The 27,481-nt window shown below is 36.1% G+C and overlaps 1 protein-coding gene across 2 annotated transcripts in view; it reads left to right on the forward strand.

The window, feature by feature from the left end:
* CDH12 (cadherin 12) overlaps nucleotides 1-27,481 on the forward strand; it is a 150,739-nt gene that overhangs the window by 117,339 nt on the left and 5,919 nt on the right. For both annotated transcript variants that reach the window (XM_062499222.1, XM_062499309.1), the window contains 3 exons: nucleotides 17,125-17,261; nucleotides 23,923-24,044; nucleotides 24,657-24,774. In XM_062499222.1, coding sequence (XP_062355206.1) covers nucleotides 17,125-17,261; nucleotides 23,923-24,044; nucleotides 24,657-24,774 — 377 coding nt within the window. The remainder of the gene's footprint in view (nucleotides 1-17,124; nucleotides 17,262-23,922; nucleotides 24,045-24,656; nucleotides 24,775-27,481) is intronic.

Raw genomic sequence — 27,481 nt, forward strand, 5'->3', positions numbered from 1 at the left:
CCTGTGCACTAAAAAGGATTGTGGTGTGTTGACCTTGGAAAGATGCAACGTGCCCACCAAACCGCTCTATCACTTCCCTTCCAAGCTGGATGGGGGAGAGAAAATAAGATGGACAACATTCAATAAGGAGGATTACTAAAGCAAAAAAATGAAACTTGTGCATGCATAAGTGAAGAGATAAAAAAAAAAGTTTTTTTCTCTGCTTCCCATCAGCAAGGGATGTTCACTCACTTCCTGGGAAGTAGGGCTTCAACACACATAGTTGTTTCTCTGGAAGGCAAACCCTGTAATTGACAAATGCCTCCCTTCCTCCTCCTTTCCTTAGCTTTTATATCTAAGCTAATATCATATGGTATGGTCTATCCCTTTTGTTAATTTAATTGGCATAATTGTGTACCCTCTCAGGATCTTGGGAAATGTTGGAAACACAAAATTCATGCTGTACCAGAGCTGTTCAACAGTAGACAAAACACTGGTATGTTATCAACACCATTCTAGGTACCAATACAGATCACAGCACTGTGAAGTCTGTTTTTGGAAAATTATTTCCGTCTCAGCCAGACCTAATACACCAATGTATAAGTATTCAATATCCCTTTTTATATAACTTTTATATCCTCTAAATGAAATAAAAAATAAATTTAAAAAATCCAACAAAGCAAGACCATAAGTTGGAAAAGTGTAAATTAGTTTGAAGGCATTGAATGTGTTTGCAAGTTCTTATTGTATCTTAAGCAGTCATGCTCTGTTAGCTGTTTAAAATCTAGATGATCTCATAGAGCTAAAGAATTACTGCACCAATTTCATCATATTGCAAAGGAGCCCAAACAACTTCTGAGTAAATATGCCCTCAAAACAAATGGGGAAAAGCAAGTCATACTCTCTGAAGACATGGCCCATACAAATTACTGGATAGCACTAGTAGTACTACAACTGCTGGTTGTAAATTCATTAATTTTCTGTGAAATATCTTCCTGGAATGGTTTGGGCATTGAGAAATCCATAACAGAAAAAAAAAAATAGTCAACAGTCTGCCAAGCAATAAAGACTGGGATAAAACCTGCACAGTATGCAACAGAAAGCAAAACTCCAGAGACCAAAGCAAGCTAGAACATCTCACATGAAAAGAAACAGTATTTGTTCCAACAACTAAATTCATGTTATCAGACAAAAATTTTACATCTGTTATGCTAGGTACATCAGGAAGGGGAAGATAACATCTAAGGATGAACACCGGATTCAGCTGTTAAAGAAAAATACTTTGCTGGAGGACATTGAAAATGGCGAGGGTTATATTAATTTTCTCTTTTTTTCTGTTACTGGTTTCAAAATTTTAGTCAGGTCTGAAGCCTAAAAAGGTTTGTTTTTTAGAAAGGTATTTGCTAGAGATGCTGGAGTGAAAGGGCACAGAGCATACATTCAGTAATGAACAGGAAATTAAGCACAAGGAGAAAAAGAGCCGCAGGTATTCAACACCTGCAAGGGTGACTGGCTTTGCAGCTGTTTTTGAACATTACCCCAGTGCACCTAATTTTCAAACTGTGTTAAATATGGACTTTATGTGTCTCAGGTGATCTGTTTTGTCTATTCCCATTTTATCCACAGTGCTTCAAGAAATGCTCAGCATACACGCTAAGGTGAAGTCCTATGTACGTTTTGGCAATTAAAAATCCCAAAGCCCTTGCAAAAACAGCTCTGATCTCATTTTCTTCTCAGAGTCCTCTAGTTTATTGCAGTTTGAAGATGACTGGAAGGGAAAAAAAGCTGCTGTCCTGTAGTGTGTTACAATGCCTGTAATTTGTAACTGTGCAAGTTTTTTGTAAAGATTCTTGTAATTCTGGAACAAGAGTGTTTAGGACTTCCTAAAAATCACTGGTTTATGTGTCCATACAGCATGAATGTCATAGACAAAGCTGTCTAAATAAGGAGAAAGAAATGGAGGGCAAGGCTGAGTTACCTGCAGTACATCCTAGTGAGCTCTGTCTAATAGTGTGTGAGAAGTTCAACAACTTTGCACTGACATGTCTGAAGTTGTCAGATTTCCATGGAGATGACCTTCTGGCATAAAGTATAAGAGGATTATTGTTCCTGATGTGAATCCCAGATGACTCTAATTAACAATGAGTTTCTTATTCTGTGCCAAAATACTGTCCTTCAGGTTTTTTCTTGACTCAGGAGTTTTGCCTTATGAACCAAAAGAGCCATTCAAAGCAGGAAAGCTGTGGGGATCGTTCATTTTCTTGACCAAGTCCAGAGTCATTAAACTGATTTTAAAGTAAAAAGCCATGTGTACTAACCACAGGTCAGTACTGTTCTCACTGTCTTGGGGATAAGACTGTATTCCCTACATGTGCTTCCAAAGGAAAAGCTTTATTTTTCTGTCTGAACTAGTTCACAATGATCCATACACTTTGAAGAATAGGTTATGTTTTCCCAGAAAAATACTTTTTCATGTCAAGTTTAAGAAAACAATGATTTCTTCCTGAATCCTAAAACATCACATCTTAATATACAAGCACCAACAAGATGAATTAAAGTATGTAAGAGTTTGACTTTTTGGTCCCATAATTCTTCCAAGGTTTTGTGCCTAAGTTTTTTGAATTTACTTATTCTTCAAAAAGAAAAGTCCCACCCTGTGACATTAAAATGTACCTTACAGTTGCATACATATATAGGAAATCTGGGACATCTAGTTCCAGCACCTCAAGCGTCTTCACTTAATGACAGATTAGGTAGTTGACAGCTATTTTTTTCTGTGTATGGTATCATGCTGGAGATATACTAGATAAGAGGTATTGAGACTCATGAATTTTGGTTCCTCTTCAGCTGCTCTGGTGATTTTGCGCACTTTTTTCCCTGTTGCCTCCTGTCAGTTTCTGTTGCAATTTTAGCTATACTCCTACCTTTTCATTTTATGAAATCCCTGTCACACACCTCACTTTTAAAACCTCTATTCCATGAGAGGATTCTATTCTATAGGTTCTGATTTATCCAAACTATCTAATTCAAATCCCTACAGAACTACTGCTGAGTTTCTCCTGCAAATTTCTTGGTATAGTTTTCTGTCCTCCTACCAGCCCACTGTTTTCTTATATCTCTTATGCTCTGTCTAATAGTAGTCTCCTAATCCACAGTCTTTTTTTTCTCCCTTGGCTGGTTTCTGTATTTTTACTGCTGAACCATCTTCCATTAGCTTAATTGGTGTCCTGCTCTACCCTCCTCTTTTCTTCTGCTGAGGACTGACACGTTTTTTGATCTCAATATCTTGATGTGTTTTTTTCATTTTGTTCTAGCTACTTTATCTTCTTTTCAAAACTATGTAATCTGGGCTTCCCTCCAACATTTTTTTCTGAATCCCAAGGTGTATATTTGGCAGACACATCTTCTCTTTCCTCACAATCCTCTCCTTTCCATTCTCATTTGGCTCAATGTAAGGCAGTGAACTCCTGCTTCCAGCTCCCACTCCTCCCCACTTTCTGACTCTTCCTCTGTTCTGTTTTCTAGCTCCTAAACTTCATCTTCATGACCTCAAGAAATCACATCCTCTACTCCACCACCCTGTTCCTGTAAGCTTTTCTCCTATGGTCCCATATGCTGCACTGCCAGTCTCTAGGTTTGACTGACCTGTCTTCCTCCTCAGCAACTGGGTGGTTTTAAGGAACTGAACAGAAAAGTGACTTCTCTTCAAACAGAAGGCAGAAAAATCTTTCTCTTCTGTGTATAAGTTGTCCCCCAAAAGGAGCTTTTTTCAAGCAGCAGTTTCTGCCTTACTTTCACCAAAAAACAAGGTGTGAATACCAAATTATTTTAGCAATCCCCTTCATGGTAGTTTAAATGACTACATTTTATTTTACACTTGAAATGGATTAGATGCACGCAGACAGTTATCACAGCTCAGCTAGTAAGTGGCTCAGTTGTATCAGTTCAGGGTCTGTGGTACCTTGATTTGGTGATTGGCTTGGCGGTACTACAAGGAGAAACTACAAAAAAGGTGTGAATTTGTCTTAACCTTAATCTTAAATCTATATACTTCAGGCTGAAGCAATCATGCATGATCAGTGGGGAAGGTAAATGTAGTCAATTATTACTTCTCTGTGATGCTGCAGCAGGTTCATTGGAAACAGATGGAGTCGTGCGTTAAAAATCCTTCCTTGCAATTTTAGGACACATGCAGACTGACATTTTGATCTGTGTGGGTTTTCTCAAGACTGGCAGGAACATGGAGCAAAGGTAAGTACTTTCTGGCACAAGTCAGAAAGACTGTGCAAGTGAAAAATCAGGCCTTCCAAAATGAAAGACGGGTGGGATTAATTTGACATGTATAACTTTTCCTAGATCAACTCTTGAATGCACTTGAAGGGTGAAATATTATTTCCTAAGTCCAGCAAGTTAAAAGCAACTGAAAACAAAGTCTAAAACTGAGAGGCCAGTAACCTTTATTTACAGTCAGTAATTCATCAACTTACTGAAGCTTGTGCAAAACAGCAAGTGATCTTCCGTTGGCATATGCAGTCATATTACACTATAAAATATCAGTCAGGAGATTGAACTGAAATAGATGTGCAGTCCAAGAAATTTATGGACTATAGCTCTCAGTGAATGGCCTGTTTGTGAAGGAAATGGATGCTGAAAATCAAGAAATATGCATTCAGATCCAAGGTGAAGAACAACCTGGCAAGGAAAGTTTTTAAATTAATTGAGAACAGCAAAGCAGACAAAGTGAGGGGAAGGGAACAATATGATCATAATGGTTCATAATAGTTTCTGGTTTATTCCACAGCACTTGGTACTACCTGGTGATGTGATTTTACAAAGCCAGTTCTCATGCCAGAGGCACAAACTGTAATTTTACCTCAAATAATAGTCTTCTTGATTGTTGATTGAGGATTGTTATTCCAAATTTTTTCAGGAATAATTTTCTCAAGGATTCTAGAAAGAAACTGCGAGAGTAAAACAGAGCTTTAATGGCTACAGCCATTATCATATCACCTCAATTAGTGAACCTCAAGGCTTGAATGAGAATTAGGAGGGCTCAGGACTTAAAACTATGTCTAAGAAAAACCTACTCTCTACAGGGAAGTGTGTTAGTTGGAAATCTGCACTAGGGTATACCAAGTCGACCCTGAGCTATCTCACTAGTATAGAATAGTAAATAAGCTTCGCAATATTTTTCATTTAAGGTCTTTCATCCCTTTCTACAAGGATAACTACAATTGCAATCTAGTCAGATTCCAAGTCCTTTCCTTCTGAATTTGCCCTCTAGGTCTGTTTGCAAGCATACTTTCCAATCCTAAAATACTCAATTTATTATTATGTTTAAATAATTATTGCATACATATTATACATTTTGCACTTTCTTTGTTTGTTCATACTTTTGTTTTCAGGTTTTTAAATAAATTTTAAACAACAGGGTTTTTGAGAGTTTTACACATTTTGGGCTCTCTTTGTAAGTTTCAGTCATATTTTGACTCTAGATGCAAATGGATCTCATATATTTCTACTTTTACTGTGTTCTAATTCTGGGCTTCTTAGTACAAGAAAGACATACTGGAGGGAGTCCAGCAAAGGGCCTTGAAGATGATGAAGGAACTGGACTATTCTTTCTATGAGGAAATCCTGACAGAGTTGGGAATATTCAGTCCAGGGAAAAGAAGCCTCAAGAAGGTTTTAACAGTTATAAATGCACTTAGCTCACATAGGAGCACCTGAAGGGAGGGTGCAAAGTGAATGGAGACAGCTTCTTCTCAGTGGTGCCCAGGGGCAGGACAAGAGGCAGTGGGCACAACTGAAACACAGGTTTCCTCTGAATATCAGGAGCAGGAAACACTTCTTGCTGTGCGGTTGACCAAGTACTGGTACAGATTGTCCAGGGAGGTGGTATAGTGCCTCACTGTGAGGATATTAAAAAAGAATTTTGGAGTTGGTCTTGGGTGAGTAGCTCTAGGTGTACCTGGTTGAACAGAGGGTTTGGATCAGATGACCTCTAGAGGTCCCTGCCAATCTCCACCCTTTTCTAATTCTGTGACATCCATCTATAATAATCTGGAACAGAATCTGTTGAAAATAAATGAAGGGAATCTATGATAGCTAAAAAGACTGCTGTCAGCATTCATTGAAATAGTTAAGTATACAGATTTCTAACTACAGATTATTTTAGAAATAAATCCGAAAATAGTGTGAAGGAAACACAACACAGATAGGAGGATAGAGGAACCCATTTTAGAAATAATTGTTGGGACCTGATGTTGCTCAGGTCATACCATCAGTATGCAAATGGGGGCAAGGAGATGCTTATCCAGCAACTTTTGCCTGGTTCCATCATGAAATTCATAAAACCTTTGAAAAGGTGACTTCATACTTATACTGACCTCTGCAAATTCTGCATTCCTTGATACATCAAGGGCTTGGGGAGGAGAAATGAAAGAGCAAAATGCAGAATCTCTGTAGCATCAGAGCTGTTCTGAATAATCTTATTTTATAAGCACTTTACCAAACCAGCTTCAAAACAGCACAAAGAAGCCTCCAATTCTCATCAAGCTGACAATCCAAGTGAGTCCCAACTGATGATCTAAGCAAGAAATAACTCTTTTACTGTGTGCTGCAGTTTTCTCTAGAGTCAGCATGGCTATTTTATTTGCTTTTCCTTTGATTGTCTCAGCATCAGCATTTTACTACAGCTTTTTAAATGGATAAAAATATACGATATTTGTTCAGATTTTGGTTCCAAAAGATATAGAACAGAGCTAATATTTACATATTTACACGAAGCAAAAGAAAACAATCAAAGATTATTTCTACTGGATATATGCCAGCAAGCCAGCTCTCCTTTATAGTATTTATATTTAGTGCTGTAGCACTTTATCAGAAGACAAAGCATTCCAGGCCAGGCATGGGAACAGCTGCCCAGGAAGCACCTTTGTCTTATCCTGTGGGGTTTATGTCAGATGAACTCCAGTGGAAAATAAATTTTAGCCTTCTAGTGAGGCTGACTATCTGATGGAGTCATAGCATCTGCTTTCCCCCTCTCAGCTTTCTTTAGGGTAGAGGTATTAATTCAGGTTTACTTGCTCCATCTTTAATCACTCTGCCCATTAGTAGAGATACTCATACAGCCCAGACACTCATCCCAGCATGTTCTTTCCCCACCTAAAACCATCAAAGCAAGATCCCTTCTGTTCTTCACTAAGTGTGAGATGTGCCCTCTGGTGTCTGGATGCCTTGGAGAATGCAGATGGTAATTTCTTCCTACTATGGGCTGGATGAAAGGGGAAAGAACAGACCATGGGCAAAGGGCAAATGAACACCTTTCAAAATCAGGGTGAAATGGTGATCATGCCCTATAATGTGGGGTGCTGGTGTAGGAAGCACTCTCTTTCTTTCCTACCATAGCAGGATTGACTGCTAAGCTGGGAGTGAGGGTGTTAAATCCAACATGCCTTCTCCTGCTGCTCACAGTCCAAAAACTGAGACTGAATTAAACTTCAGGACAAAGCTTTCCCTCTGCCTGTCTGTCTTGCAGTTCTACCTGCTCAATGAAGCAGGAAAAATGATGTTGAGACTGAATAAAAACAATGCATTTTCTAAATGACAACATCTTTTGATAAGATACTCAGCTGGTAATGAGAAACACAGAGCAGACAGTGGAGCTGACTGTAGGGTCAGATAAGCAAATTAACAAAACCTTTAAAAGCATACGGAAGAGAAATCACAGGAAGTTGGAGACAGGCAGAATTGGCAATTTGAAAGGGCAGATAACTGAACTGCAGCACATTTTAATTCCTATATTACCTGGCATGTTTTACTAAAATTCCTATGTAAGATTTATAAGGCTTATGAAAAGTTTAACAGCTTCCCTCACTTGACTCTGACCCATCATTAGTTTGGCTGTCTGCCGCCACTGCTTTCCTGTCAATTAATTTGGCATAAAGGTTGATTTTCTCCAAGGAGGAAAGTATAATTTATTTGTACTGATACAGTGCTCATTCCAGACCAAGTAAGACACTGACTGCTAATAAAACTAAACCTTCAACCTCCTGATTAAAATCATAGAAGTAGGAAGCCACGTTTGAAAAACTGTGAACTCACGTAGTATGCCAAAGACTCAAACTTTTTTTTTCTTGTGTTACATGGAAGACATTAAACTGATAGGCATGGGACCATGACAGGAAGCATTCATACCTTCTCCCAAAGTATAGCAATTCCTCTGTCCTTCTCTGAAGCATCACCACTGATGGGCAATATAGACAATACTCATTGTGGAAAGGCTGAAGTACAGATCACAGGATAGCAGTCTGAGAAATTACAATGCTGAACTCCTTTGGAAGAGGGTACAGAGACAGCAATTTATCTGGGCTTCTGTCAAAATAATCCCAGAATTCTCTGCTTTTTAAGCCAAAATATTTTAACTAATGCAAAAGTATCCTTCCTAAAAGACTAAGTACATTACTTCATCGGGATCTTCAAAAGCACTCAGCCTGGACTATCACAAAAACCTTACCTCAGTGTTCTGTGCATTTGAAAAATCTCTGCAAAATCATGTAGGAATATGGCTTTTTGTGTGAAATGCTGAAGGATAAGTCATAGTTAAACTGAAAGATAGTATGTCAGTAAACTTGGGGGTATATTTTTTTTAGGTGTGTCAAGTGTAATATGGTAAAAAGACAATTCTACCACTTCTATAGCATCACCCACATGGGCATCTCTAATTTTTGATACCCTGGAACAAAGCAATGCCTCTAAATCTTTCAATGTATGCTCCTCTTGTAGGTTGTGTGTTATTATATGACAGTAAAGGCACTTAGGGCAAGTTAGAGCAACTACATTTTCTGCTCATTTTTGGTTGCATTTTATTATGCCAACTTAGCATCACACTTGAGGTGGTTTTTGAGGTCAGTTCTGCATGCACAACTGAGCAATGACCCACTTGTGACACTGGTTAGGTCACAAAGCAGCTGAAACCAAACTACATTTTTACAGACTCTCCCTTTTCATTTGAGAAGGAAATTGCATTTGGGACAACTAGAGGATAATGCTAATGCAAAGCAGGAAGGGAGTTCAGGATAGGAGGTAGCTACTTAACCTGAAACAGCAGCAGAAGCCCTTCTGTGACTGTGTCTGCCTGGGCACTTTGGAGAGATGTCATGTTAAGATTTTATGGCAATAGTAGCGAATGGCAGTGCTGACTCCTTTTCACACTTCAGGTAGAACCGGGTTTTCTCCATTGAGGGTTTTTTTGTTTGTTTGCTTGCTTGTTTGTTATTGTTTATCCTCCATTTCTAGTATTCCCCCTAAAAACAAAACTAAACAACAAAAAACCCAAACAAACAAACAAACCCAACATATTTGAGACAATTATGTGTTGCTATGGGTAGGGTTCTTCTGGGATCTACTTGGTACCCATGAGCCATGAGATTACTGAAGGGATATGATCTGACAGCAGACCAGTCCAAGTTTCCTTTGTTTTGACCTCTAATGTCTCAGCAGTGTTCTGAAGATATTCAGCAAAAAGTACAGAAAACTTCTGCTGCAATTAAGGGAGATGGCTTAATAAATTATTTTAAACATATAAACAAAAAATACCCTGCAACCAAGTGGGTCTAGCATCTGCTAAAACATCTTTTTTTGTTGGTTAATGACAGGCAAATTTTACAACAAAACTTTAAATGTTATTTTGCTGTTATTAGTGTTAGATTTTTCTGATAGCTCTTGGTATGAATATATCAGATGGCTTTATGTGAGAACAGGTAAGGTTGACTGCATTTACTTCCCTCAAGAAGAATATCACACTATTAAACCCAGGGTATTAAAACTGGAAGTTCTGCACAAGAGAAGATAATTTTATTTTTTTAAATATCTAATATTTCACACATGTAATAGTGTGTATAGATACAGCACAATAGCTGCTGGGTTGTACGGTGTAAAGGGAACTTAAAAATTATTGTGATTACATTAGCACAGGACAACATGAATTATATGCAAAACCTGCCTACTATTGTTGAGCAAGTAGTACATGACACTTTATTTCATATTACCGTGCTGCACAGAGAAGAAAAATATTCTTCAGCATTTCTGCTCCTATAAAACTGTGTGAAGCAACATTTTCAAGTTAATAGAAAACCACAAGAAACAGAGTCAAGGCTAATCTTTAAGTCTAAAGGAGGTATGGAAAATAAGCTAAATTAATATAATACTGCTTCAAGTGCTGTGGCCCTGAGAAAGACTGGAAATTTAACAGTCCTATTCAGTTGTAAATACTCAAAAGACTGTATTATTTGGCACAAGAAAATAAAATGTTTTGTTAAATTTATTTATACCTGTTTGAACTTAATGACTTCTTTAGGCATGCATGGGTTACAGGGACAAGCAGAAATCTGTCATTGTTGAGAAACATTTGAGAAACTTGCCAAAGCAGACAAATGCCTGGCAGACTGTACTCACGAATTCTTGCAGCTGATGAGTCCCTGTACCCTTGTAGTGCAGCAGCTCACACAAAACACCTGATTTCTCCAGCAAGCCTTTGTTCCATGGCTGGCTGGAACTCTGAGAGCAGGAAACCATGTACTTTTGTACCATTTTTTTTTTGCAACGAAAAGACCTCCTCAGCAACTGGAAAAGCTTATGCTGGATTATTTGATTCAATATTTTTACACTGGGGACTCATTTCAAAAGTTCTTGATTACACCTTTACCAAAATCATGGAAATCACTCCTCTGTGTTAACTGGAAGATGCCTCCAGTAATCAGTAATTAGCACTTATCTTTGAGAAGAACAATAAAGTTCTGACTTAGAGTTTCTCATATTTATGCATGTAAATATGGTGATAAATTTGAGTTTTACACAATGATAACTCAGTGAATGGATTTAGAGTTGCAGAAAGGAAATTTTAGTGGCAGGATGAGATTTTGGAAGACACATATCTTGTATGCTTCAACACATTGTAGCCTCTAACTTTTTAATTTCTTTCAGGCTTGACATGAAGTCTGATTTTCTTATTTCTCATTGGAGGAGTGATTTTTCTGTTTTCCTATGTTTTAATAATAGCAATCTTAAAAAGACCCAAAAACCATAATTATATTTTTAAATATTTGTAACTGCACCTTATGATGAGTATGATCGGTATGATTATACTATATGTTATATATTATATATAACTGTATATATATATATATAACTATATATAACTATATTATATGTTTCCTATTTAGCAGAGCTTATGATTACAGAGACTATAAGGATTATAATTCCACCTTTCTACAAATTTCCTTTACTGCACAGTGTCCATTACATTACCCAGCTTTCTTTTTTAGTACCAAGTGACAGCACTTCTGTCATTCCTCTGCTGTGAAGCATAATGTACATCACTGACAGAAAGATTTTGCTACAGCACATAAATTTTCCCGAGTTTTGTCCCTTCACTTCTCTGTGTTGAAAAAATCCTACCTTCCCCTTTTTGCTAGTGAAGTCCTTCATTATCTGTAGGCCTTTATCCTGTCTCTCTTTTTTTATCTCTTATCCAAGCTAAGCATATGTTAGTTCTTTTAATCTTTCTTTATAATTTGGAAATTCCTAGACATAAGACAGTTTTTCTTGCTTTTCTGTAAGCTTCCTCTATTTTTTTTATATTTATCTATTGACACAATGTCCAGGACAGGACAAAGTTGTGTTGTGGATGTGTCATATTCTCAACATTCAGTTATATGAAGAAATCTAATAATTTTAAGCCACAGCACATGATTATTATACTAATGAAAATTTCTTTGGACTTTCAGGTAGTCTCATCACAGCTAGAATCTCATTTGTATTCTTCTTGTCCCTCACCTCTTTTGCCATTGCTCCTTTAATACTTCTTTCATCTATTTAATTATCTATGTATTGAAATTACAAAAAAATCTTAACTGATCACAATACGCAACCTAATTCTCTTAGCTTTCATTTATGTTACCAATGTTTTTAGGCTACTGCTTATTATTTTTGCTCTGATGGGTGGTATTTATATATCCCAAGTTGTCATGGACCCTGAATTTAATTTAGTTGCAGTTTAATATTTAAATAAAACTTAAAGTGAATGCAGTTTAAACAATTTCAGGTCATATACACAGATCGCCATCTATCGTATTACAGATAATTTTTATTTCACCCCTTATCTTTCTATGCAATATTTTTCTTTTAAAAAGCCAGTATTCTAAGTCATTAGGTACTAGAGTAAGCAAGGTACTTTACATCAGCAAAGTGTGAGTTGAGACAAATGAAACTATTTTTATAAAGCTCCTCTATCACCTGGTTATTTCTCCCTGTCAAAGTTAAAACAAACAAACAAACAAACACAAAACAAAGAAACAAACAAAAAAAGAAACAAAACAGGACTTTTTTAGGAAATATGTATTGAGTACAAAGGCACAATGATCAAAACCCATTAACCTTCAAATGCCTAATTTTGGTTGTGCTGATCTTATGTTACCACTACCTAGTTTATCTTGCACCTTATCTATTGTCTGTTGTGGGCAATAGGAAAGGTATAGAACTCTCAGAAAGCTGTGTTAAAACAAATCTCAGGATGGAGAAATGAAAGAATGCTGAAGATGCAAGGACAAGAAACAATAGGGCTGTGAACTGTGTAGAGATTGTCCTCAGGAAAATACATTAACCAAGATAGTAGAACTATGTAAGTTTAATAATAAAGCTTTATCTATTGTTTTGAGCTATTACAAGCAACCATTGTTCAAAGCAAGATGTAGATGTAGCTTTATTAATTGGCCTATGAAAACAGCTGTCAGCTTTTAATATTATGCTATTGGCTAAAAAATTGTTAAAAGACTTTGTAACAAAGAGAACTTTGCTGTGCTAGTGGCTGAAGCTGTTCCATCTCCCTTGCTTGGTTCTGTAAAATGAGACTGATGACTGTGGTGGAATACAAACTTCGAGACAGCTGCTCCAGCATTCCCGTCCTGTTGTTTGTGTACATAGATATATGTAAATATAAAATAAGAGGAAAAAGAATCCCAAGAAAAACCTGAGAGTCTGTGCTTTAGCACTCTTTAAGGTCAATCTTGGAGTTTCGCGTCTTTAGTATTTAGCCTTAATTCTCCCAATGTAGTTTTAAACAGTCTTCTCTTCCTAGATAATATACACACTTTTAGACGTCTTACCTTACTCATTTCCTGGCTTAAATTACATGATCGTAACATCAAGAACAAGCATTTCCCATGACAGGCAGGAGAAATCTTCCCCTCCACATTTTTAAGACCAAAAAATATATCCTGAGTCCTAAGCTTCCTAAGCCTCCTTAACATCCTGCCACCTCCTGTCCCTTCAGAGCACATTGTCACACGGGTTTCTCCAGCAGCACAGGACAGCTGTCCAACTCTTTTATTCATGGCATAACAGTCTGAAGCAACTACAGTTGCCTGCTCGATGGCTCAGTTCCTGTTATCCTCACAAGGATGACCTGCTGTCACTCACGTGTTCAATAGCACTCCATCAAGAACTGCCATCTTCCGTGCTGCAGCAAGAGCCAGCTCAGTCTCTGCTGTTGTCCCCCTCTCTTTGCAAGATGAGCCCTCTTCCATGGGAGTGCTCTGCGAGAGCTTGTGAGGGACATACATCCAACTTCACCATCTAGCCATGGTGAGTGTCCATAGTTCTTGGAGCTCCTGAAAAGTCAGTGTGGACTATGGGTGAGTCTTACAGGCTTGAATCTTATAATTTTATAAACTGAGTATTTCCATTCTGTCTCTTCAATCCTACATAATGTCTAAATGCAGCTATTCTTGAGAAAACTCAGACAGTGCTAGCAAAGATATATCCTTCCACACGCTTCCTGCCTTCAACAATATACCCTGAAATACATTACTCTGCTGGAAAGAATATTCGGGGAAACATATAAGTCAAAATTTATTCCCTGATGGTGAATATGAACTATATCAATGTTTGGTACTAAGAGCTGTCTGGCAGGCCTATTTAGGGGCTTCTGAAAAATAGTTCAGCTTTGTCCTATATCAACAAGTAAGTTCTCCCTAACTTTTCAAGGAAGGAAATGCCTCTTAGGATTAGTGCACTTTTCCATGATCTCTCTTAGAAGCACTCTGAGGAGTCAAATAAGCCAACCTCAGTTGCTTCAAACTGCTAGACCATAACTGGAAGATGTAGACAGCTGTCCTAATACCAGCATTTCAACAGTGTTCCTCTGTGTATCCCAATCTCACAAGAAATGTCAGGCTTTATGTCCCAGACGTCTGGGTTTGTCTTGGAAAAGTTACTGATTTTTCTGATTGGAGACATTTTCCCCATTTCTTCTCTTCTTCAAAGCATTTCTTCCATGTTAAGGCCAGAGCTCAGGGTCTACAGTTGGCCTTAGAGACTAATTATAAAAAATTGCACACTGAGCATCAGTGGGTGAAATAATGATTTCTGGCTATGAAAGGAAACTTTATTTTCTTAGGGCCTTTGCCAAAAGTGACCTCCTCCTGGGGAGTCCCACAAAAATTTCCATATCAAGACTAAATGGATGGGGTCCCATTCATTTGTTCTTAACCTTTATAGACTTATGTACCTGGGAGCAATTCTGTGTCCAGATCTGCCTGTAAGAGGATTTTCTGCTAGGTATGTTTTCTTGGGTACTACACATGAAGAGCCAATGAAAGGAGGAAGAATGAATGTTTGTCTGCAGCTTTTCTTGTAAATTGGTCTGTCTTAGACAATACATCTCCAATCATTCTACCTATACCTCCCCCTTTCTGTAGTATAATTGAATATGTAGATTCTTAAAATGAGAGGAGCTGAAATAACATGCCTAATTTAAGCTTATGTGCAGCATGCAGACATAGAAGGAAGGGATGTCTCTAAAGAGTAACATAAGTAAAATTGTAAAATTTTTAAAAAATAAAAATACGAACTGTGCTAATGGTGATGACATAATAGTTTTCACACTGTAACACAATGAAGGTGAAGGCAATGAATTTGGAAGAACTGCTACAGTGCTGCTTTTATCAAATTGTCCAATTCCCATTTCCATGGAAGCCACAAGGAATTCTGCCATAAGTACCAGGTGGACTAGTGCTAGACTTGCAGTGCTTACTGTGGACTTTAATCCTGTTGATGCTTATGTTTAGGAATAGGCATACTGGGCCACTGTATTAAGTTAATCAGCTGTGTGAATGCTTCCAGACAGAATCTGATGGCATCAGATCCTACTGATCATCTGATCCTACAAATATTCATGCTTGAACTTCAATCACAACAGTATTCATACTTAATATATTTCCTGTACTTTCAAAGCCTCCCAGTGAAGGAGGCTATCCCCTGCATGGTGCTTTGAATTAAGGCCTGTACTTTTTTTCCCTGTCTCATACTGAGATGTGCAGGGTACTCAGGCAAAGTTAATCTTCCTAAGTGGAAATAAAAGCCAAGTTACTTTCTCATGCTTTGAACTCATTTATTTGTGTTTTGCTATGTATTTAATTTTGGAAGAAATTGTAATTTATTAAATGTGCAAAGCCAGACAAAGTAATTTTGCTTATCCTGAGAGAGTATCTAAGAGTAAGGATATTTCTAATAAATGGTTTTTATGTTTTTCATCATTTTAATGTTAAGCAAATTTTGAACAACGAGATTGAAACTACAAATATGGGCAGATAATAATATAGTATTCAAGAAAACGTGCCCGTTCCACTATGTAAAAGGATACATACTGCTTTTAGAATACCATTTCTGAGGCTTTTCAATTAAAGCTATAAACTGGCAACGATGCCTGTCAATAGATGAAATAAAATATTTCATCTACAGATAGTATTTTTTTGTGATTTTGATTGAACAAAATGTCTCCAAATGAGCACATCACTTTATTTGTGTCTTTTTTTTTACTCTTCAAGTCTTCTGGAGCTCTTAGTATTCTTATTACCAAGTAGAAATATTTTCTTTGTGAATATGACACATACTCCTTTCTACCACTGCTTCCTTCTACAGAAGTAAACAGTGGTTATCATTCCATTCCCTCTAAATTAAATAAATAAATTACTCTAATTAGAGATGGAAAAAGCAACTTTTATTCTTATTCTCATTGGTTTGCATGAAATGAGGTGTCATAGGAGTGGTACTCTAGGCATTATAATCTTCTGAATGTACTTGTTGTTGACTGCCATTTTGTTCTTATTGCCCACTGCTCACGAATGGCTTTCTCAATTTCATCCTGCCTAGTTTTTGAGAAACACTATCAAGGTATGAAGACATGAACAATGAAAAGGAAATTAGTAGCTGGTGGCAATTCCATGAAAAATATTAATCTGTTATGACTACAAACAGTAGCATCAAATGTGAAAATAGACTTTCAAATTAATTAGCATTTAAGGGAAATGGGTTTGGATGGTTATCACATTGCTTTTAAGCAGATATGTTTAGGTACATCTCTGCTTTCTATTCCTCACTACGGAAAAATAAGAAATAAGTAGACATTTCTGGTTTTAAAATTGTTTTATGTTCACACTTCTTGACAAATAAAGGCTCGGGAAAACAAAACAAAATAAAATAAAACCAAACAAAACAACATAAAACAGTGCTATTTCCCTGTTCCTCATAGGTCCAGTGAAAGGTACGTATTCTTCACAAAGTGCTGTTTATTGATCCTATATGTGTGTGGGAATAAGCACAGTCTTTTCCATCTCCCTTGCTGTTAGCCTGCCAAAATCCTTCCGAACACCTCTTTGTGAGGCTATATCCAGCCCACTGCAGCTAAAAATGGATGTAAAGTGACCAGATCTGGCACATTCTTATTGATGCCCTATTTCACATTCCTTTTCTCTGTTTCCCTCTAAGCCTGTATAGTGCTTCCAAAGTGGCTGATATAGGTAATCAGGGTCACAGAAGATGTGCATCAATTTCTTGGGACGCCAAGGTTTTCAAATAATATGAACACCAGGACTACTAAACCTTTTATTATATCCCATTTCCCCTTGAGCACTCCAACTCGGCAAAAAAAGAAATAAACAAATCATTCTTTATTGTCTTCTTCCTGCAAGGATGGTAATAGCTGTGAAGAGAAAAATAAAACTTGAGGCAGCTACACTGCTGCTATGATAAATGAGTAATATTTTCACATTTGCATCTACTTTCTGTAATATTTTTTGCATACAGATACTTCATGGATTGGAAGAATGATGTGGACAGCTACTTTGCAATAGATGCTACTGAAGGAACCATTGCTACTAATGAATTACTGGACAGAGAAAGCACAGCACAATACAATTTCTCAATAATTGCAAGTAAAGTTAGTAAGTATGACACAAACTGAATTAATATGCTAATATGATGTTTTTCTCAGAATGTAATGCTCAGGTGCAAATATAATGTGAAGACTGCTTGAATTGCCAAGAATTTATTTAAGAAGATTCAATGAATATAATTTTCCCAGACTCATGAGGATAATTGTGATGTGCAGTCAGCCCTATTTAGTAAGGTTTTGCTAGCAGACCTCATGTAACCACAGTTCCCTTAGAAGATGAAAAATATTTCGTCAGCATGTTGAGCATGAGGATCTGTATGGGTGCCTTCCAGTTCTGATTTCTGATTTTGTAAGTCACTTCATTTAAAATTAGGTTAGTCAAATAACAGATTTGTCAATGCAATTTTTGAAGGCAGAGAAATATAAAAGTTCATTTGATACTCAGATAAAAAGTACACTAAAATTAAGTCTAAGATATACTGTCCTAAATGAACTTATCTATGTGCTGCATCTCTGCTCTTGTCTCTTCTCTCTGCCCAAAATTTTGTGCCTAACCCCTTCTATGTGATTTGTGGTAGGATAATTTCATTTCTTGTCTTTGTGTCTTCTGCATAGCCTCTTTTTTTGTTAGAAATCTCTTCTTCCAGTATATCATGTACCTGCGACTTTCTTCATTGCCATCCATGTGTGCAGGATTTCTCATTCATGGTCTTGTCAAACTGTAACTCTCTTAGGTGTAACTCACACTTTGAATACAAGTCCTTTGGTCACTTAGCAGTTATGCAATGGCCGCAGAATTCTTTCTGTTGACATTAACAGGCTGTAGAAGAGGGTCCTGTTGTATTTCTTATTCATGCTATGTTGTCTATGTGTCAGAAAAGGCAAGTTTCTGTAGCAAAAGAACATGTTTTACTGAATGTATTTCTTGGCCGAGTCTTCAAAAGTTAATAGATGCTACTAACACGAAGAGGGAGATTTGGGAAGCAGAGATGGTACATAGTATTTCAGATTAAAAAAAAAATAATAATAATTCTCAGTTGTAATTTTCTCAAAAAGCCATGGGCTCACTCCTAGGAACCTGAAAATATAAAGAGAACACCAATCAAATGAACACTTGAATTTTATCCATAAATTGAAAAAGACTTACGTTGAGAGAGAAGCATAAACTGTCAGAAGTGGTTGAGTCCATGGAGATACAAGTGCAGTGTATATTCACAGAAAATCTAGCAGAGCTGTAATTTGTTTCCAGAGAAACTGAAAGGCAGGCAGATGCAAAAAGAAGGTCTCATCATGGTCTATGTTTCATTAAAGCTTAACTATTTAGACTTCATGGTGGGCAAAGAACATTTGAGATTTGTAAGCTTTTTTCCTTCAGTAAGGAAACAGTTTTAGCAAACTTGATTTAAATCCGTTTATTATTCCCAAGAGTAATTAAAGATGTCTAATACCCTGAAATTTATTTTTCCATGGACATATATATAACAGTATGACATTTAAGCAGAGCTGCAGCAAATAGTATATAATTTGAAATCCCCAATTTTATCAATTGCTATATTAAGAATCTGCACCTCAAACTAATCTGTGTTTCATTGCAGCATATCCCAAAATATTTGTACATTGACTGTTACATATAAAGGTAACAACAATTGCCATATCCCTACTATACTAGTAACTGGCAACATTTGGGATGATTTGAGGTAAAGTAACTGTCAAAGCATTATGTGCAATTGTCTGAAAAAGAGCGTAGAAATAAAGGTGGAAGATTGAGATGACACACTGTGCAAAAGCAAAAAATAATGGTTTGAGAGGGGAAAAAATAAGAAAAATATTGGGACAAAATTGCTATATTTGAAGAACTATTGATATAAAAAATTCTGTCCAGTGCTGACATAGAAACTAAAACTGTCATCTCTTATCACAGATAAAACAGAGGAGTGCCTTGATATATGCATGACTGGTGAAAAGGTGGCCGAGTATTGAAATTAGCTGCACAAACTTTCTTCAGAAAAGAACAGACAGTATTGTTATTGAAGTATTTTCACCTCCTTGTGACCTTATCTCTCTATAAGGATATATATATAATTATAAAATAAGAATAAATAAGTAAATAAGTAAACTAAACTAGTAGCAGTCAGATTAAAAACTATTAACTATTTAACTATTTAAAAACTTTATTGCTGAAATTTTGTTTTCTTATTATGAGAGAATAGCAACTACACCTCCCACACTTTTTTAGGCACATCTGAATGATCATTCTGTAAACTGCCTTTTCTTGAATTGTCCCTGACTGGAGATAGTTTTAAGCAGGAGATGGATGATTGTTCTGCAGACATGCTGATGATGAGGCAGATATGAAGGCAAATGAATGCAGAGCATGCCTAACCCATTTATAGAAATAAAATTCAGGTTTTATATAGAACAAAGTGCATGAGCAGGTAGAGGATATTTCAGACTCACATTGTTTTTCCCCATTTCACTTCCCAGTTCCTCTGTACTTCTTTTCATTACCTGACTCCATTTAATTATAGCTTATTGTTTTGGTTTTTTATTCTTAGGCTAAATCAACACCACAGTAGCCTGTGTGGGTGCCACTTCTGAACATTTTTGATGCCAGGGAACCTATCCAAACTAGTAAATGAAACATGGCTCTCATTCATTTCAAGCACAAGGGCCAGCAAGCATGAATTAGCTTATTTCTACACCTTATCTTTCAGAGTCCCCACATGTAAATCAATCCTTTAAGAGTAGCCCCTGCCCTTACAAACTCCCAGCACATGTGTGTGCATTGTCCACATGACCACTGGTTACCCCAGGTCAAAACTGTACCAAGAGCTACCATAAGAACATAGTGGCATAAAAAAAAATAATCATAAAAAAAGTGTTCAAAACTCCTCCATATGCTGCCTAATTACCTAGTATAGAAGTGGTTTTCTCCATTTACAAATGAGGAGATAGGTAAAATGCTTAAGATCTTACTTCTTCTTTCTTGTCCTGAAGGCATAATTTAAGAGTCTAAATAAAGTAATAATTCTTCCTGTTCAAACTGTCTTCCCATTTCACCTATGCCTAGGTCCAAATTTTGAGAATGTTAAGGAAATCTCACCTTAAATCTCAAGATGGAGTTAATCTTCTCCTGCATACCATAACTGGAATTTAAGGAACCAGCAGTTCTCCTCAATAGTCACTATCTATTTTCTCAGATACCTTGGGTTTTCACAAGTCCATTATTCAAAGAACGTTGCATGTTTTCTATTGCTGTAATAGCTTTGAACCATTAAGATATTGACAAATGATGGTAATCAAGCAAAAAAATGAAGCAGGATGGTCAGTCTCACAGATAGGAAAAAACAAGGGAAGATGATGTCAACTAATTAAGTTGATAAAATAATTTATTAAAACTAATTAATTTTCCTACATCTTACAGGCAAAATTGAAACATGAAATCAGTTTCTTAATTTCTAGGCTCGTGATTGAACCAGTTTGTCTTCTCATCTGTGTAATCTGGGTTTAAAAGGCATAAGCAGATGCTTTTAGTGACTCACTCACTGATACCAGCATGTACGTCACTACTGTGTTCACAGGGTTCATAAAGACTTGATTTTGAGAGAAACAACAACCAGAAACCAGAGAAAATGGAGGTCAGGTCTGCAAAATAGTATTCTAAATGCAATTCTTCATGCTCGTTTACATCAAGTATTAAAAGTCTTTGGTATTATATATGAAGTCAAAGCTGTATACAATCTTCTTTCAGTCTTCATTTATACATACAAGGAGTTAAAGTGATGTCAGTGCAAAACAGAAAGAAAATCATATAAACAAAATGAAAACCTGAAATGGGTTCATCTTAGGCTCTGGTAATTCTGTTTACTTTCATATCTGGTATTTTCCAGACCATTTATGCAAGGTAAAATTCTAGTTTGCTGAAATACTTAGGAAGAGAAGATTTTGGCCTCTAATATATCTTTCAAAGAACCACAGAGAATAAATCAGATACCGTCAGTGAGAAATAAATGTAAGAAATGTACTCATATACATATATATTTCCAGAGCATGCTATCCTGTAGTGGTTTTGAGGGAGAAAAAAGGTAAAGTCCTTTTGTTAATTTTAAAAATATAGGTCACATACTGCTACCTAAACTGTTGCAAAAAAGCAGAAAAAATAATTTAGACAAGCATCTTCACAAAAATATGACCTAAAAGACTTCTTAAAGAAACTGACATGTCTAACATAAATTATCAAAATCATCTGATAGTTCCATGATGCATACATTTTGAATACATTAACTGTTTTATTGGAAAGACATTGTGAACATATTCCCAAAAGAAAATGAACAGCTATGCTTGTGTTTTGATGGTGGTGCATTAATCTCTAATCTGTTTGAAGAACGTCTCCTCAACCTCTCAGTGTTGTACCTTAAAATGAACACACACACACAAAAACATCTAAAGCAAAACCTGAGTTTCTCCATGTGAGTTGATGTGTCCTTTGCAGTGAGTACTGCTAGGAGGGAAGTTTTAGGTCAGATTGTTTCTCCCAGTCGCTGCATGGATTTGACATGTTCAGGGATTTTCTGATCTTTTTATAGAGGTCTTGCACTCTACTGAATAAAATAACTTCTTAGTGATTTGTTTTTTGTAAATTTCCTATTATACAAAGAAACCAACTCAATTGTGAACAAGTGATCTAGATTTCTTCCAGCTCTTCAGGCACCTAAAGAATGAGTATATAATTCCTAGCTGCTAGACCAAACTGTATCTTCAACTGCACTGCACAATGCCCTTTTCCACAGAGCTATTCTGCAAGTAGGGATGATGCTGAATTGGAAATGAACAAGAATTCAAAGATATGTCTTTATATATTTTCTCTATTAAATATTAAGTATTTCTCTATTAAATTCATAAGTAGGGACTATAAATGTGATCTGGGTGTGGTCTGGGTAGTGCATTTTTATTGTCTTCTAGATTACAAGCTGTGTTTATAGCACAGTCAGTTTAAATAATACTTGTAAACGGGTAAAACAAAGTTCATCTAGCAGATAGTTGTATGTAACTAGGAAATCATTGGGGGAATACCTTTGGTTTTGGCAGAGGTCTCCTGAAACTACTACTGCATTCAGTAGTTCCTAAGAATAAGGAAGAAATCATGCAAATTTTTTATATTGACAATATGAAGAGACTTTGCCCCCTGCTGTGTTAGTTATAAACAAAAGAAATGCCAGGGATTATACAAACTGCAAAGCAAGTGCCCAATGCAAATAATTTGAAGGGTCCATTGAGGGCCATGAAGACAATCAGAAGGTTGGATCAAGTCTCCTATGAAGACAGGCTGAGACAACTGAGCTTTTACAGCCTGGAGAAGAGAATACCCTGGAATGACCTATCTGTGGCCTTCCAGTACCTGAAGGGAAACTACAAGAAAGCTGGACTTCTGACAACAGCATGTATTGACAGAAAAAGGGGGAATGGCTTCAAACAGAAAGAGAGTAGATTTGGATTGGATATGAAGTATAAATTCTTTACAGTGAGGGTGCTGAGGTACTGGCACAGGTTGCCCAGAGCAGTTGTGGGTGCCCCAATCCTGGAAGTGTTCAAGACGAAGTTGGAAGGGACTTTGAGCGATCTGGTCCAGTGGAAAGTGTCTCTGCATGTGTCAGGGGGCTTGGAACTATAAAGTTCCTTCCCAACCAAGCCATTCTATGATTTTTTTTTTTTTCCCTCAAGATTGAAGACAACTCCTCTTCTTCTTGAACATGGTCCCGTGTTGCCATTCACCACCACCCTGATTTGTAACAGATTTTTTCAGTTAACTGTTTCTGCCACTCATCTTAAGTGAAAAAGGATAAAATAATTATACTTTTGACTCATCAGTTATACTATTTTTCATGTATTTGCTATTTTGCAGGAGTTCTCAGCCTAAAGTAAAAGAGAGCATTATGTGCTTTGTGTTGATCTAGTGTCTCTGTTTTGTCAGACATGGCATTTGCGAGTAAACTTGTTTATAAAATGCATCTAGTCACCGATGAAGATTATCTATAGAGAAAGGACAGTGGCAAAAAACATGGCACATACTGTTGTTTAATATTTCTTTTGCACAGAAGTATTTGCTGCCTGCAGACACTTTTGCTGTTAAAGAAATACCTTCCTCAACCTGGCCAAATAGCTGAATGATAGCTGTGCATGTTCCACTGCTGAGGTTGTCACTGACTCTGTATGACTTTCAGCAAGATTTTGGTTTTCTTCATATAATTCTCTCTTTCTCCGTCCTCTAAACTGGTATGCTATGCTTGCCTCCTTGATATTTTGAAGATGTAAACAATGGCTAGGCAATAAATACTGATTTTCTGCATTTAGTTGTGGAAAACAGAATTAAGTTTTAATCACTGGAAGTGTTTTCCACAGGCTTAGTGAAAAGTGATCTCAGAGAAGTTTTCATCCTTAATAACAGGTACAACTTCACTATTTTTTTTTCCATTTATGCTCTGATAAACATAATCACACTGATTGATTCCTTAAGCTATGAAAAGTAATGGATCAAAGTGAGGTACAAATTGATAAGAAGTTGGTTCTGTTTGCTTCTTAGTTCAAATCATAAATTAATGGAAGTCAAGGGCTTTTGTGAGTCACAATACTGAGATCATAGGTTTGTGACAGCTTAGGAGACTGGTGATAACAACAAATATATAACATTTTTCTTCTAAAATTATTTTTAGGTAACCCACTATTAACCAGCAAAGTCAATGTTATAATAAATGTTTTGGATGTCAACGAGTTTCCTCCTGAAATTTCAGTTCCATACGAGACATCTGTATGTGAAAATGCCAAGCCAGGACAGGTATTTCAAATTTGTAATGCTTGGTCTTTTGCATTTTCTTTCCTTATTATTTATAGCAGTAGAAATTTCTAGATTAAAAAATTACATCATGGTCAGAATTATTCTAAAACCAAAATGTCTGTGTTGGAAATACGTATTGGAATTCTGTTTGTTGACTTTTATGGTCTATTTACAGCGTATTTTTATTTATATTTTCTCCAAGTATATGGGCCTGTGCAACCCTTTACCGTGCATTTTATAGCTACAAGAGGAGAAAGAATCCCTCTCTTAAAGGGTTGGAACTGTGACAGAAGTAGTAGCAGATGAAGTGAAGATAACCATTCAACCAAAAGCTATCACTAGTATTTTAATATAAAAAATAAATATTAAATACCATGAATATACAGTAAATCTTTTTGATTTTCATCAGATATATCAAAGCAAGATCTTCTCTGAGTTCTCTGGTGGTTATATAATTCAGACTTCTTGCCTCCACTGTCCAGTGTATTGAGGGAATGACAGTAATCCAGCAAAATTTCACCGTCAACAGTTTCATTTGATGTCCACTTTGTACTTCTACAAAACTGCTTCTTTTAGAAGAGTGAACTGACTTCAGAATTAATCTGGTTTCAGGTGATACAGACCATCACTGCAGCAGATAAAGATTTGTCACCAGCTGGGCAAAGGTTTTCCTTCAAACTGTCTTCTGAGGCTTCCAACAAACCAAACTTCACAGTCCATGACTACAGAAGTAAGTGGGTTACCATATCTCTATTTCAGAGCAGCAGACTGCAGTTACAATGACAAAAATCTTTATTTTCAATTACAATTGTGTCTACGGAGCTAATGTTTTTCTTTGACATTTCTAATTGCTAGACTCTCTGGGATTTATATTAATATAAATTCAGGTCTTGCACCTTTTCTTATTTTTAGGGGCAGGAATTGTCAGAACACCAAAGGCTGAGATTTCCCTACAGGCCTTCAAAAACACTGCTACCTGTTTTATTTTCTTCCTTTTATCATTCAGTATCTCAGGAAGAATCCATATGCCAATGCAGGTATACCTTTAAACAAGGCACTATTGCTGTCTTGTTTAAATACAATGACTTTGCTAACCATTTTCAAAGTACCCAGATGTTGTGCTTTCTTGAGGATACGTAGTCCTGCAGAACAGTGAGTTCTAAATACGGACAGTGCTGCTGAAGTACAAGACCCTTAGTAACTTGGAGATTTATACAGCTGACATCCCGGATTTTTCTTCCAATTTTTGTCAGAACTGAAAATCTTTTTTTTCCTTATTACCTTTAACCCTTTTGTTAGATGGCAAGAACAAACCAAGACAATAACTTTGACCTTTTTTCTACTGTAAGCATCCTCAAGTCTTGTGAACAGACACAGATGAAACAAAATAATCTGTAGCAAATTTTCACCACTAACTAATTTAATCAAGTAAGAAAGAAATAAGTATTTGAACTATTAGATGATTTTTAAAGAACTGTGATAAACTTTCAATATAAAATTGCTTACATTACATTTCAAAGAAAGAATACCTAAAGGCATCTAACAAAGTTCAAAGCATTTGTCTATGTAGGTCATAAGTATTGCTATCTAAAGAAGTATATAATTCTTAATTTTTTAACTGCTGTTTTCAATTTAAATTTGAGATTATATCAATTGTAAGGTAAAGGTTACTTTCTTGCAGATTAAGTGACCCAAGCCATCAAAAGTACTAGAAATGAATAATACACCAAATGAAATAAAACTGCAAAACCTTATTTTTTTAGCTTTTAAAAAATGTGTTAAAATTATTTTGAGGCCCTGTACTATTGGTATTATTATGCAATAGAAAACTAAAGGCAACAACACAAGATAACAACTATTAAACCCGAAGAAATTTCAGGAAGGAATAAATTTGAAAAAAAAAACCAAACTGTGCTTCTTTTCTCTTAATAGCTCTCTTGTTAAGCTGATACAACGAAAATGGTTTATTCCCAAACTTAATAGCGACTTTTATCTTTGTGTGTCATAGATAGATGAAGAGATTGAACAGATGAGCCAGAAACTTAAGGATTTGTAAATAGAGACTATAGTGAGACAATTCATAATATTGTAGACATGAATAATAGTCTCTTATAAATCCAAAACTATGTAGATCCAAATTTTATCAAAAGGCATTCAAAAAGGTTTGTTGAGACAGACAGCTCAATGAATACGAAGAATGACTTTACAACAGATCCAAGTTCCCTTACTTTTGTTCTTGGAAGATTAAGGCATTACTCTGCTCTAGAACATACTTCAATCCCCATATGGGTAGAATCTTCACAATTATATAGTCTTAGAACATAAATAGGTATTTATTTATTTATTTTAAAAGGTATTTCTAAATACCTTTAATTTATTTTTCTTGTAAAGATTTCTTTAAAGTAAGGGCTTTAATTTCTTTTTTTTTTTTTTTCCTTGTCTGTTTTCTAAAAGATCTTTCAACTTCACCAAGGTTGGTTTTTTGCTGGGGTTTTTGTTGTTGCTGTTGTTGGGTTTTTTTAATAATTACTAACTTGTGCTTTAAATAGAAGACTTATCAGGTTATTTAAACAGATTTAATTAATCAAAAGAATCTTTAAACTTAGTAAATCTATACAGTAATTACAGCTTTTGTAAAGTGTGCTTTGCATGTGAGCTTGGTGAGGAAATTGTTCAAATATTATTAGATAATTAAATTTCTCTGTAATATTTTTTCTGTAATAAATTTCTCTGTAAAACCAGCAATATTTACACTGAGATGACTTTGGATCTCAGTGATCTGTTAAGAAGCTTCACTACTCTATTAAAAAAAAGAGCAATATTCTGATAAAAAGTGGAAACCTTCAAGATGTAAATTCTTAAAATAATTTCTTAACAATTAGGGAGGAAACAAAGGAAAAATAAAAAAATGCTATTTGTTGCAATGTAAGGAACAAATAAAAACCCATATTTTTTTTTTTCATTATCGATGATTTGCAGAGATATTAGAAAAAAATCTGTCCAAACAGAAACCCTGTTTTGCAATATCTTCTGCCTTTTGTTTGTGGAGGAAGGTCTACTCTGTGCACAGTTTAAAGGTGCAATAACACAACCTTATTTTCATTACAAAACCCTTTTAAAAACAAGTACCATTTTTTTTAAGCTAGCAATTATGTTAGTTACAAGCAGGTACTTTCTGAAGATATTTTTTTTCTATTTTTTGAGGACACCGTGTTGTTCACTGTGGTACAATTAATGCTTTTACAAGTAATGGTGGCATTTACATTTTTAAAATAAATAAAGAAGCCCTAATCCCCATGCTATTCTATACAACTGGAAATCATGGGTGGTCTGATACTTCAGCAGGTGTAACATTCTTGTAATGCACCCAAGAGAAGCCAGGCCCCATACTTCAGAATATAACTTAACAAGGACTGGTGAGAGACAGAAGCTCAAGG

This window comes from Cinclus cinclus, chromosome 1, assembly GCF_963662255.1.
Source record: "Cinclus cinclus chromosome 1, bCinCin1.1, whole genome shotgun sequence".
Classification (NCBI taxonomy): Eukaryota; Metazoa; Chordata; class Aves; order Passeriformes; family Cinclidae; genus Cinclus; species Cinclus cinclus.